The 14,356-nt window shown below is 36.8% G+C and overlaps 1 protein-coding gene across 1 annotated transcript in view; it reads left to right on the top strand.

Annotated features, from left to right (window-relative positions):
• Nucleotides 1-346: 346 nt before the first annotated feature.
• dpr1 (defective proboscis extension response 1) overlaps nt 347-14,356 on the top strand; it is a 69,741-nt gene continuing 55,731 nt past the window's right edge. The window contains exon 1 of the mRNA XM_068287804.1: nt 347-960. Coding sequence (XP_068143905.1) covers nt 846-960 — 115 coding nt within the window. The 5' untranslated portion in view covers nt 347-845. The remainder of the gene's footprint in view (nt 961-14,356) is intronic.

Below are 14,356 nucleotides of genomic sequence, written 5' to 3'. Positions count from 1 at the left end.
TGACAGATTTCTTACCACTTCCAAGGAGCCTTTGGTCTGTTCTATTTCAGGATATTCAAATTTTACAAAAGTATGAAAATATTTGGAACGTTTTTTCTTTTTGTTTATCATCAGTCGCTGTTTCGCTCTCTTAAAAACTGTTAGTGCATGGAGCCCACCCTCTTGCTTGTAAGAGAGTGCCATGTTTCTCTTTCGATTTCTACCGCACGACCGCCAATGATGTTGGGGACACTTCGTCTGTCGGCCACACGAGACGGCGCGACGTCGTGTTGGACTCTTTATTTCGGGGGCGAAAATATCCGAAACGAACGTAACGGTATTCTTCAGTTTCATCCTGCGACTCGAAAGCGAAGCACGCGTTCCTAACTCGCCGACGGTTTGTGTTGTGCGTCTGTGTCCAATGGGTCAAAGTGGCCGATACAGTAAATAGTGGAGCATTGACGAATGAATCAGTTAAGTGACGTCTACGAATCAAAGTGAGAGTGAACAACAGAATCGCTTAAATAAGGTTGAATTTCAGTTTAACAACATTTTGTTGCTTAATTCGCGGTAAATTACAATTTTCAAAGATGTGAAAAAGAAAAGAAACAGCAGAGAGAAAAAGCGGAGAGAAAAAAGCAACAAAATCAAATAGAAAAACCTACATTTTCTTATGGCTCCCAAGTGAGTGCTTCTTGGCCTGACACTAATTTGACGGAATTGTTAGTTGACCAGACTACACAAAAAGGGAGCACAAATCGCGTGTCGACCTGCCACGATAATAATAATAAAGCGTTGCGGATAACAACTACAACGGCAGTGAAAACAACAACCACAGCAACAGCAACAATAATAACAATAACAAAATGTTTGCCCGCCCACATTTGTCCTCACCCATTGCGTCCTTCTCATCTCAAGCCAATTTCGGATTACTCAACTGGCTCATCAGTTGGCTGCTATTACTGATGCTATTGCTTAAAGGTAAGTCCACCCTCTCCCTCCCGCCACCAAGCACTTTTTTTCCGTTGAAAACTAAAGCCCGAGCTTGAGCTCGTGCTCGGAGCCCAGCTTTTTAATTAAATAATCCAATTTATTTTCATTTAATTTCTAATTAAATTTAATTTGTTTGGCTGCCGCAGCATCTAATTGCTGAACCCTGACAACAAAAACAAAAACAACAACAACAACAAAGAACCCCATCCGTATACACTCGTTCGACTACTCTCAGTTTGTCGCTCGTCTGTTTTTCCCGTGCCCGTGAATTTCCTGTCTAATTTCCGCCAACTCGTAAGCAAAAATGAAGGCAACAGAAAAATGAAAAAGGGCGAGCAGCTAATAGCAGCTATGCGAATTGAAATTCTTTCTAAATTTCTTTCATTTTGCTGTCGAGAAATTTCATTTGCTTCAAGAGTAATGATTCTTTTTTTTCTTGTCCTTCGCTGTTTTGTTTTTTTTTTTTTTTTTGCCAGAAAAAGTGAAAGTATTTACAAATATTCATTTTGGCTCAAATGTTTGTCAACAACTCGAATGAATAGCTTTCGATCGCAAATTGTCCTTTAATATCCTTTAATACATACTATTGCCAAGGAACTGAATGTTCCCATAACTCAAAACAATCGAGGTAAAATATATAAACCAATGTCTAACAGACAATGTTCTATAAAATAATTTATAGAATGATTAATTGATGACCCTGATCACCCTGATCATTGATATTTAATTAGACACTGAATTGCTTTTTACACATTTAGTTTTCCATCTGATCTAATTGCTAAAGAGTATCACAGAGTCTCAACCAATTTAAGCATCAGCTGAAGCTTGGATGATGTCAGAAATCTTCTCCTGCATTTTGTCCTGGTTTCCATTTGTGTGTTGGGTATTGTGACAGTTGAGTAAAACGAAAAATCATAGTTAGTAGTATTAGTCTATGGCAAACAGCCTTGGCTGGCCTGGCAAAGGTCATTTCGGCAGTGGGAATATGAATGACACATTTTATGCCCATATGTGCTCACATGAATGTGTGTGTGGGTGTGTGTGAAGCATAAAAACTTTTTATTTATTTATTTTTATATGCTGCATATAATAGTTTGCCACACACTCTCTCTATCTCTCAAAAAAACGAATGCATTTTCAAGAGTTAGATGAAAAAAAACCAGAGGGCCGGGGCTAACTTCGACCGCGTCAAAGTTTGTATACCCTTGCAACTTTTTTGGTAACTCTATCATTACCTATTAGCCATCAATGTGGAAGAACGTTTTATCTAAAAAGGCTTAAGCTTGAGAAAGAAAGGCCTACAATCATAGGAAGTAACGAAGATATTGATCAAAGTCACTGTTTTCCACCGATCGCTCCTATGGGAGCTATATGATATAGTCACCCGATCTTTATCAAATTCGGCACAGTCATTAACATATATATTAAATTAAGAAATGTTTAATTTAAAAGCAATCGCGTTAAAAGTAACGAAGTTATTTACAAAAGTCACTGTTTTCGACCAATCGTTCCTATGGGAGCTATATGATATAGTCACCTGATCTTGATCAAATTTGGCATAGTCGCTTATAGGCGTAGTAAACCTTCTAATATTAAGTTTCACGACAATAGCTCAGAAAATAACGAAGGTATTGAGAAAGTCACTGTTCGTGACTTGGCCGTTTGTATGGGAGCTATATTATATAGTCACCCGATCTTGATCAAATTTGGCATAGTCGCTTATAGGCATAGTAAACTCTCTAATATTAAGTTTCACGATAATAGCATAAAAAATAACGAAGTTATTGAGAAAAGTCACTGTTCGTGACTTTGGGGTTTGTATGGGAGCTATATGATATAGTGGTCCGATCCGGCTGAATCCGAGATATACAACGCCTGCAGTATATACAAGCCTACGTGCAAAATTTCAGCTCTGTAGCTCTTACGGTCTAGGCGGAGTTTGCGTTGATCCAGACGGACGGACGGACGGACGGACGGACGGACGGACGGACGGACGGACGGACGGACATGGCTAGTTGAACTCGTCTCGTCGTGCTGATCAAGAATATATATACTTTGTATGGTCGGAGATGCTTCGTTCTATGCGTTGCACACTTCTGACCAAAATTAATATACCCTTTTTGCAAGGGTATAAAAATAGAAAACACTAACGAAAAAGTTGTTGGAATGAAAAAAAAAAAAGAAAACTGGAAAAAAACTAACGAGCAGCAGACACTTGTAAAATGCAAGCAAAAACCCGGCTTGGTTGGTTTTGTTAGTCAGGGTCATTCGCAGATGCATCTGCAGGATTTGCCTGAATGCAGTTGACACATGGAAACCGTTGCCGTTGGCTTGAATTCTGTTTGCTGTTGTTGCCGCTGTTGCCTCCGTTCCTGGTGCTGGTTGCAGGTTGCAGATTGTTGGTGTTGCTGTCTGCTGGCTGGCGGCTGCCACCGCAGATGGACTCACAAAGTGGATTTCACTTTCAGGCATACGAGTGAGTGGGTACACACAGAACTTTGTAATAACTTCTCTGATTTGAATTCGGATTCGGATTCTGATTCAATTTATGGCATGTGGAAAATGCATCATCGTTTTTATATACATATACATGTATGTATGTAGTATAGCTTTTCAATTTTCATTACCAACGCAATTGCAATTGTAATTGTCTGCGCGTTTGTCGGGGCTTTTAAGGTTTCCAAATGAAATGCTGCCCTTCGAATGCAATTTACTTTTACAAATTGTTCTATTTTCATTTTTTTGTCTACTCATTTTGTGTTTCTGCTTTTCTAACTCTCTTTCCGTTTCGCACTCTGTCTGTGGTCATTTCATTTCTTTGAAAGCCACTTGAAAATGGCCAAGTTGGAAGACAAATATGAGTACTTAAATAACTCGGCTGCCCAAGGGGTCTTTGTGTAATTGAAATGCCAAAGTAATTGAATTGTATACGGCAAAAAGTTTTATTACCCAAACGCACCAACAACTTATAACCATAAGCTTGGCAAGAGACTATAAATTTTACAAAAGAAAATCATTCATCATGCTGACCTACCTTAATTAAGACTGAGATAACACAAACAAAACAAAATAATAAACTCTCTCCTGAAATTCTCAAGTAATTTCGAACGATTTCGAATTCATTGTTTTTTATTATTTCTAACTTAATTTAAAGCTTTCAGTAGTTGAAATTTATTCTAGATAGTTTTTACTTGTCGTCTCTCCTCTTTCATATTTTACTGATGACTCAAATTATTACTCATTTTTGGGATGAAAATTTTGTTCACTTTCAGAAATTTTGTATTTTGAATTCATGCATTATTTAAAAAAGATTAATATTTATCATCTAATACATGCTTAACAAAAGTTAAAAAATAAGATGATACAATTTTTGACATATTTTCGGTTTATCTTTATCATGAGATAGTTACAAGTTTTTCTCGAAAAGTATAATGTACATTTTTGATAACTATACTCCTATGAATTATTCTTTGACTATATAGTCGTTCTTTTATGAAATATATTCACAAATAATTTTCAATTTTATGGATATTCCAGCAATTTACTGAAAGTTCTAAATTTGTTCAAGCCTTCATAGTTAAAAAAGAACTTTAAGGTTTCTGCATTGTCTCTCTACTTTAAGTTCCTTAAATTTGTATTGATTAATTAGAGTCTCAGGTTATTGAGTTTCTGGTTAGAGTTAGTGAAGTCCAGGAAAGAGTCTTAGATGAAAGAGGATGGAAAGCATATTAGGGAGTTCCCTTGCCGTAATAACGTATACGCCCAGTGTGCCATATAAAATAACTTTAAATGAACAGTAATGGAACTTCAAAATGTATACCTACTTTTGATATTGAAAGAAAGATAGAAAAAGCAGATTCTGCGTACAATGTTGAGGTTCTATGGAACAAAGTGTTTGAGATCGTATTCAATTGAATTCTGTGAAATGTACAGAGATAACAGTAAAGCCTGGAAGCCAAGGGGAAAACACGGAAAACTGAAACCAATTTGGACATTGACATGCTGCTAAATAAGTCATAATGGCAGCTGGCACTCAACCGCAGGCCCACTTGGTTTCGTTCGTCTATGTGGCCATATGAAAGGAGAGGATGCGACTAAAATGTTGCACGCGTTGTGCAAACTACGCACAAAGTGTCAACCACACGGACATAACGGGACATTCGTTTTCTAGTTGGCAGTTTCCCTTTTTTTTTTTCTATTTCGGTTTTAATACAAATGGAAAATGAAAGGCACATGGCAAACTTTGGTACACTTTTAGCCAAGAGAGTTGGCCAAAAAGACAAAAAAAAAAAAAAACACAATGATTCAGAGCTTAGACTTGGATGGATTTGGTTGCATTTTCGATTTTCGCATATTTTCTATAGATAATTGAAAAAATAATAAATACGACATACAAATGTATTATTTACCATAATGAATTCATTTAACTTCTTGTGCGCTGTTTCATATTTTGCTTTTGTTCTTATTGTAATGTTGTTGCCGCATGACCAGAAATTAATAAATAAATTCTGCGCTTGCGGTTTCCGTAATATTTATTCAGTTTATGGTGGACGGTGGTAAATGTAAATTGCAGTTATTTGCACAGCTGTTTGCCATTTAAGCCAAACAAATGGTTTGGCGTTATAGTTACTTTTTTTGTTCGTCCTTACACCACCGAAAAGGACCCACCCGTCGACTAGTGGCCAACGACCACCTCTTCTTGTTGCTTTCTTTTGCATATTTATGGGAGCGCTTAAATATTTTTATTCGCTAAAATAACGAAAGCAAAAAACAAAACAAAAAAAATAGTAATAATTGACGTGATTTTCAGTTGAGTCCACTTAATGCCAAAGGAATTCGCATAATAAATCCAGCAAGCAAAAATGATGGGGCAGTCCCCCAACATAAATACATGTGAATACATACATACATCTATGTGTTTGCGTGAATATATGTTCATACATATGTATGTATATGTATAAGTGTGCTGGAAGGCCTTCAGAAATATTTTGGTATTCATTTTGCCGGCGGCGCGATAGTCGCGTCACTCTGATGAATGAATCCTGTGAATTCGTTTAGACATCGACATGCATCACGCACACGAGTCAAATTGATGAGCTGCCAGCGCCCCCGTGAAGTATGTAAAGCCCATAACAAACAATCTTTAAGTAGAAGTGGGAGCGACGACATCCATCCATCCACCCACCCATCCCCTCATACGTCTGTCCGTCGGGCCAAGGTTGTTCACACCAAAACTTGGATGCATAACAACCAAGTCCGTGTTGTTGTTGTTGTTGTTATTGTTGCTTATCAATAGGCAGGAGACTAAATTCCATTTGGGACCTGCTCAAGGGTGGAATTTTCAAAGTTTTCTTTGATTATAACAGTAAAATAAAAAACAAGACAGAGAGAGAGAGAGAGAGAGAGAGAGCGAGGCAGAGAGAAATCCTATTTAGAAGACGTGCTCGTTGAAATACCCATTAAGATTTATAAAAATATCCTTCGGAGAAATAGTCGACGAGACAAACTTAATGAGCTTTAAAATTAGTTGCAACGCATATAAAAAGAAGCAGTCCTTTCCATATTTAGTTTGTTGAGAACAATTTAAAAACAAATTTCAATTAGTTCTTAAAGCTGGTTGACATTATTTGTCTATATACCTATTAAACCTTAACGGCTCTAAATGTAAAGTTATGTCTTTTTATAGATGCACTCCATACTTAGCAACTTATTATCTTAACGACACTGCCTTAGAGCGGTTAGATATTATCAATGATTTAGGTGTTCTTATGGACCATAAATTAACTTTTAATCCTCATATTTCTGCTACAGTTAGTAAAGCTATGAATGTTCTTGGGTTTGTGAAACGATGGTCAAAAGAGTTTGACGATCCGTACACAACCAAAATTCTGTATACTTCTTTAATCCGTCCTATCTTAGAGTACGGATCTTGCATATGGTCACCTCAATATGAGATGCACCAAAGTAAAATTGAATCTGTTCAAAAGCAATTTCTGCTTTTTGCTCTTCGCGGTCTAAATTGGGATCGCAATGTCAATTTGCCATCATACTCCAGTAGGCTTCTTTTAATCAATCTTCCTTCTTTAATTAATCGTAGAGTAATGCTTGGTGCTATCTTTATTCATAAACTTTTAATAGGTGAAATAGACTCTCCTGAGCTATTGAACCAGTTAAACCTATCTGTACCCCGTAGACCTACTAGAAATTTTATTCCTCTATCCTTAAAACACTGTAGCTCTAACTATTCTTTGCATGAACCTTTTCGAGTCCTATGTTCTGATTACAATCTTCTGTATCCCGTAATTAGATCAGAAGCCTCTCTTTCCCTTGTGAAAACTTCTATTTTAGCACATTTAGCTCGTAATTAGCTGTAGTTAATCATATTTTTAATAGTTTGTCCGTTTTATTTGTATTTGTCCACGCGATCGTGCCGTCCGATATGCGTCTGCGCCCCACGGTCGGTCGGGCGGGAGGTGGACAGCGCTCTGCTTGGGCTCGCGCGAAACAGGCTATGTCCTGGTGTCGTATGGGCCACTTGAACGTACTTCGCATTGTACGCGTCAACGTCCAGACAATACTCATAGACTTATAATTTGTCTACTGAAAATGGATAACTTATCACTTTTACTTTTTTATCTTACTATATCCCCCACCTTTTCTTATAAAAGCAGATATTGAAACAGGATAAACAATGCATTTGAAGGAAAAAACTTTTTGTTCAATGAATTTCAGCATTTGTATATTGATTTCCTTCAAGTCCTGCGTTATTCTCTATTGCATTGCACAACAAAGTTCTTTTTTTTTTGATTGATGTTTAAGCTTGCTGTTGCTAAATATTTTCGTTTTTTTAATACACATGAAGAAAAAAAAGTAAATTAATACTTTATATTCCGCTAAAGATATACAAAATTGGTTTTAGTATCACATCTCTTACTTTTAAATGAAGTGAGTTTGGGCACTGAATCGACACCGAAGCTTGAAACCACTACGAGGGCTGCTTTTTTTCTTTGTAAAACTCAAGCTGACCACAAACCTGAAGCCCAAGCAAATGTTTTCTAATCTGTTTTAGTTATTAATTTTAGTTAGTCATTAACAATTTGATTAGTTTCATGTATCATAGCCCAATCAACTCTTGGCAACTCCTGATTTCTTGACCTTGTTTCGATTACAATTTTTCCATGTTTCAATTATTAAGTATCTTCTGGGCAATCAAAAAGTTCGAAAGTATATCAATTTTAAATTAATTGCAAGGCAGTCATCGAAATTTTTATACCATACACCCATAGGGTGAAATGGTATATTAAAGTCGCCAAAATGTATGTAACAGGCAGAAGGAAGCTTCTCCGACCCTATAAAGTATATATATTCTTGATCAGGATGAATAGCCGAGTCGATCTAGCCATGTCCGTCTGTCCGTCCGTCCGTCCGTCCGTCCGTCCGTCCGTCCGTATGAACACGCAGATCTCGGAGACTATAAGAGCTAGAGCAACCAAATTTGGTATGTATACTCGTGTATTATGTACATATATAGAGTTAATTGGAATTTTGGCCACGCCCCCTTACGCCCCCAGGAATCACATAAAACTGTTTTTCTTAAAAGGTATAACAGCTAGAGACATCAAATTTGGTTTATATACTCGTTTAGTTGGCGCGCAGAAACTAATTGTTTAAACTTTTTGCCACGCCCCCTTCCGCCCCCGGAATTTACATAAAACTGATTTTCTTAAAAACTATGACAGCTACCGACATTAAATTTGGTATGCAGATTAGTTTAATAGACGCGCAGAAGCTGGTTATTTAAAAATTTTGCCACGCCCACTTCCGCCCCCGCAAATCAAACAAAACTGATTTTATCAAAAACAAACAAAGCTAAAGTCAAAAATTTAGTATGTATACTGGCTTAGTATGCGCGCAGAGTATATATATTTTCATATTTTGCCACGCCCACTTCCGCCTCCATAATTAAGAAAAAACCGATTTCCTCCTGTAGTTTTTTGACCATCGCATTCAAATTCGGCAGACTAATTAATCTTATCTATTTCTACAAAACTACCAAATTTTATTGAAATCGGACTAGAAACATGCAAAATATGCGTATGAACGTATTTTACTAAGCGGTCCACAAGGCCAGAATTGGCCGTTGGCTAGTGGCGGCGCTAGAGTGCTCGTGTGTTTGTAGAGTCAGCCAGGTAGCACATAGTATGAAGCATGTAAAAACAATTTAATAGACATATGTACATTTGGTTTTCGAAATTTAAAAAAATTTGTTTCACCTGGTGTATGGTATACCCGAGTCGACGAGTCGACTTACTTGCTTCATTTTAATTGGACAACTTAGTGACGAGCACATTAGCACAAATTGGTTATAGTAATATAATAAAAGTAAACTTTTTTAATTTTAATTTTAAATTGGTTGATCTAAACGAATGAAACTGACTTATTTTCAAGTCAAATGAAGTTAATATTTTAAATTCAGCTGAAATATTTCAATAACTCTCACATAATTGACTTCACAGATAATAGAAGACATTGCAAGCGATTCTCCTTTAGTTTTTCAGGAACACTTTCTCATGCTTTTTTCCTTTTTCTTCACACGAGATACTATAATTTTGTTAATACTTGAATGCGATTGCTTGAAATAAGATTATTAGATCATGATATTCCAGAGGCATTAAGCGCAAGGGAGCTTCTTTGTATATGCTTGCGAGATGCCCTACTGTGAATGTATGGGTCTGTCGGTGTGGTTTTGTCCCTTTTTTAAGTTTTTCTGTTAAAAAATAATAATAATTTTGTGTGGGGTTTTTATGTTGTCGCTGGTTGCGTAACACACATATGGGTTTGACATTTATATGACAGTTAACATTTTTCTTTGGGTTTTTTTCTTCTTATGTATGTCGCAATTTTGGTATACTTAACCGACACTTTGGCATCGTTGTTGTTGTTGGCAGTGAATCCGTTTGATTTTCTGTTTTTTTTTTTCCATGGGAGCGTTATGCAATGGAGGAACGCGTGTGTGTGTGTGTGTGTTTGATAGTGTGAGAGAGAACGAGAAAGTGGTGTGGGAGTGTGGGTCCTTTGTGACTGAGAAAAGTGAAATTGTTTTTATTTTGCCAGTCCAAAACCGCAACTATTTACAACCATTTATGTAAGTCTATAAGTACGTACAAATACATACAGTCAACCAACTAAGTATTCGCACAGTGAAAAGTTTGATTAATTGTCCTTGAACACGCCCAATTACAATGGTGAAGAGGATTTCGGAGGAGAAGAATAACCCAATCTTCACTCGTTGAATTCAAAATATGAACTGATTTTATTAACAAATGTCTTGTGTACATCAAAGAATTCTTAGACTCTAAGAGGCGACAATTGTTCTTAAAAATGCTTACTCTAATGTTTATATTAATGCTTGTTTATATCATGCATAGCGTTGGCGACTTGATATGCGCCGTTCTTAAAATCTTGAGTGCGTTCCCACAGAGTGTGGACGCATGTTTGGCATGTTTTTTCTTGTTTCATTTAAAACATTTTCAATACGTTAACTTTTACTTAACTGATTTTAATTATAGCCGACTAGAAATGTTAACTGTTGGATAAATTCTCCATCCGATAAATGAACTTTCATAACTTTTAAGAGAAACAATCTTAATCTACCTGGGAAATTTATTGCGTTTTTAAAAGACTATAAAAAAGAATTTGTAGAGCCAATGTCTAGTTTTCTTAAACGTTTCTGCAGTTCGAAGACATTATTGCCCGACTGTCTAGATATACAGTTGGACTATATATTTATAGATGTTTGTGTATTTGAGTTACTTGGTAAGCATTTCAGCTGCTTACACACACGCTCAACAATTTAGGTCACGTTCGTTTGGCCAACCGCAAAAAAAAAAAAAGAGAAAGAAAATATAAAAAAACAAGAAGAAAGAAAGGAAAAACAAGAAATTTATGCATTTGATTTCAACTAATTTTCAACGTAAAAATAAATAAAATTAAATTCACGCACGTTTAGCGAGAAAGACTGGGTTTCTATGCGAGTCCGTGGTCTTGTGTTTTCACAACAAATTAGATGTACCAATAAATTTGCGACACATTTTCGAGAGAGTGAGGAGCAGGGAGAGGATTTCGACAATTGCTTGGCTGTTTCATGCTTTTATGGCTCTGAATTGTGTGTAGTACAAGCTACTAAAAAGCACTTTAAATACGCATTTATATGGCCAACAGCTGACACTCATCGCTCAATTTTAAAGTGAAAATTTAACCCGAAAGTACTGAGCAGATAGAGGAAAGACAAAAAAGGGGGCGTGGCTGGGCGATAATAAATTTACAGCAGCCACATAAACCAGTTGCGCGGCTCTAAAAATCATGTAGGTCTTTCAATGATTTTGTAGCAAGGAAAGCTCATTTCGTTTTATTAACACGGGACTGGCACACCAATACCACCACTTACACTGACACACACACACATACACACACACACGTTCACACAGGGATCCACACGTACTGCTAAGATGAAGTTTTGTTTTTGTTGCATACCTTGGGGCGTGCCAGTAACCTACATGAGAGCTTTGAGCTGTTTCTTTCACTTTGCCTGAGTTGTTTTATTAAAAATTCCTCACACACCGACAAAGAGAACACACTCACACACACACACACACATACACAGGCGTGCTCATGAAGATAGGGATTAAAAGGAGAAAGATGGTAGAGATACCGAAATAAGCATGTTTAAGGCAACCAACTAGCAGGAAACAACCAACAATTGTCGCTGTTGTTCCTCTTGCTGTTGAAGCAGTTTTATTGCTTTGTCATTCCAGTAGCTAGATGGTACATACATACACAAACATCTTCTAAGATACACACAGACAGATACATCAGTAGCAGCAACAAAGGCCACAAGGATACTCCGAGAACGACAGTTTTTTTTTTTTCAAAAATCTAAGCAGCATTGGTTTTATCCTTTCGCAGTTGCTTTTGTTATACCCATTTTTAATAGGGGCATATATGCTGCAACGGCAAAAAAGGTTTTAAAACGATTATTGAACAAAGGGCAAGAAGTCCTAAAAGATTTCAACAAATATGTAAGAAATCACACCAAGAAATCTATCGAAATCTCTCTCAATTTAGAGTGTCAGGTAATTGATCATTTCCTGTTTTAATGAAGAATTTCATTTTCAATCTGTTTTATGGAGTCACACATTCTCGGGCACACTTTGGATAGACATTTTAACAATGTGTTAATTAGTTGCATAATTAAACAGTTGCTCCTCGCGTTCTTTAGGGAAATACAGAATTACATGACATTAAAAATGAATAAATAGTTAAATCACCGTTGAGATATTGTCGCTTAATCACCTCACAAAGCACTAGCATTATGAGTCACATATGTACATGTGTGTGTAGGTAGCTCAACAAGGCTTTAATAAAACGTGCTAGTAGTTACTTAAGTCTATCAAATTGTTGACTCATTTAAATAAACTCTATAATAGATAAATGTATAGTAAAAATTACTTTAACATCACTCAGATTTAGAAGGAGACTTACTGGGAGTTACTGAATTCGATAGTAAAGTTAATGAGCAAAAGGACACAAGCGGTCCTTCAGCTTAATAGTCCTGTTCATAAAAAACTAACTGGTTGATGAAAATGAAATTGCAACACCGAAAAGTAGGCTACATAAAGTGTTTCATCCAACTGACATACCAAATGCACCAATTGCTCTTGATTTCCAACTGGATAAACAAGTTTAGTGATTTCGATAGGACGATAGGATCGTTTTAAAGGAACAGTTCTGTTTGTATGGGGTATCAACTAGTTTATGCTTGATCTATTTCATAGGCATTTGATATTTTATTTATATACTTATTGTACATGTCTGCCTGGTAGATATTTCTTTTCCTTTGGCCCCATCGCTGTCGTCACTGTCCTCCTGCCCTGCCGGCATTGTCAACACGGAGTATTTTTGGCGCCTGGGGGGCTGCCGATGCTGGGGCAATGCTGACGCATTTCACATGCGCTCGCGCGTGTCATATTTATTTATTTCTCCTACATTTGAGCTCACATCCTTTTTTTCCATCTATATTTTTTTGTGATAAGAACTGAGCCTTTCTGCCTCTGTCTGTGTGGACAGAGACACAGACACAGACTAACAAAACACCCAGTTTACAATTGTGTTGATGTGTCGTTTTCCTTATGCTTGTGTTTTTCATTTCCCGTTTCTTTTGGCATTGTGCAGAAAGCCGCTTAGTTGGGCGCAAAAGTTGCCACAGTTCTTTTTTTGTCAGTGGGTGTAAGGGAGGTTGGGTGGCGAAATGGAGAAAAGTTGTTATATTTTAATTAAAATGACAATTTCCTTGTCGTTTATCACGCATTGACAGTTAACTAACATTCATGCGAAACTTGTCATGTTCTACATTTTTATGGTCTGTGTTGGACAATTGTAAGCATTTGTTTTGTTAAAACTTAACAACGACATAAAAAACATACACAATCACACAGACACCACGATCTGATCCACATTCCCCATCTGGTTCACTGAACTGAGTCCTACCAACATTTGCCTTCATTTTCGTAGTGTCCTTTCCTGTAGTTAAAATAAAAACCAAAAACCAAAAGGAAAAAAGACCAACAACGGCTGCTTGGCATGTGGCCAACAACATCAACAAACGGCAACAAGAACAACCACAGGCAGCGCAATGCAATTCGGTTTTTGGCCGACAAAAACAGCAGAAAGCAATTAAACTTTGGCATTTCATTTCCACACGAAAAATGCCAAAGAAATGCGTAATATGTAGGGCCAGGTTACAGAAATTCGCCGTTTCCAATTTCCTTTCAATTTTCTTAATTTCCAGTTTTACCTTTAAACCAAAGGCAAAGTATCTCTGAATTTATAATTTCCTTAACTTTTGAACTTAAAACAACAAAACTTTTCACTCTCTATGGCAACACTCCAGCCCCAGTTGACATTTCATAAATATTTCAATACCCTGTTTCCCATGTGGTAAGTGAGTATATTTGTTTAAATAAAGTAAGACAATTAATTTGTCATGAAACAGAATTCACATCATCATGCTGACAAAGGCGAGATTTCGTTTGGCTACTATCTGAACAGGATATGTGCATTGGAACCGAATCCTTTAGGAATTTAACTTACTAGATAGGATCACATTTTCTCCTAAGCGTGTTTTTTTTTTCAATTGTGAAAGGGTGATGGAATGATATTTAGCTCAGTCAAGATTATGAAAACTTAATTTAGTACACGGTATTTGCAAACAGGACTTCTCAACTGAAGGTAAACGTTAGGAATGTCACCCAAGATGCGCCTTAAGAATGGGATGTCTTTATTTTCAGTCCTAGAGAATTTGCCTAAAAAGGCGTTTGGGGCTATC

Source organism: Drosophila tropicalis, unplaced genomic scaffold, assembly GCF_018151085.1.
Source record: "Drosophila tropicalis isolate 14030-0801.00 unplaced genomic scaffold, ASM1815108v1 contig_573, whole genome shotgun sequence".
Classification (NCBI taxonomy): Eukaryota; Metazoa; Arthropoda; class Insecta; order Diptera; family Drosophilidae; genus Drosophila; species Drosophila tropicalis.
The sequence above is the reverse complement of the archived record's forward strand: the minus strand, read 5'-3'. Positions and strand labels throughout refer to the sequence as shown.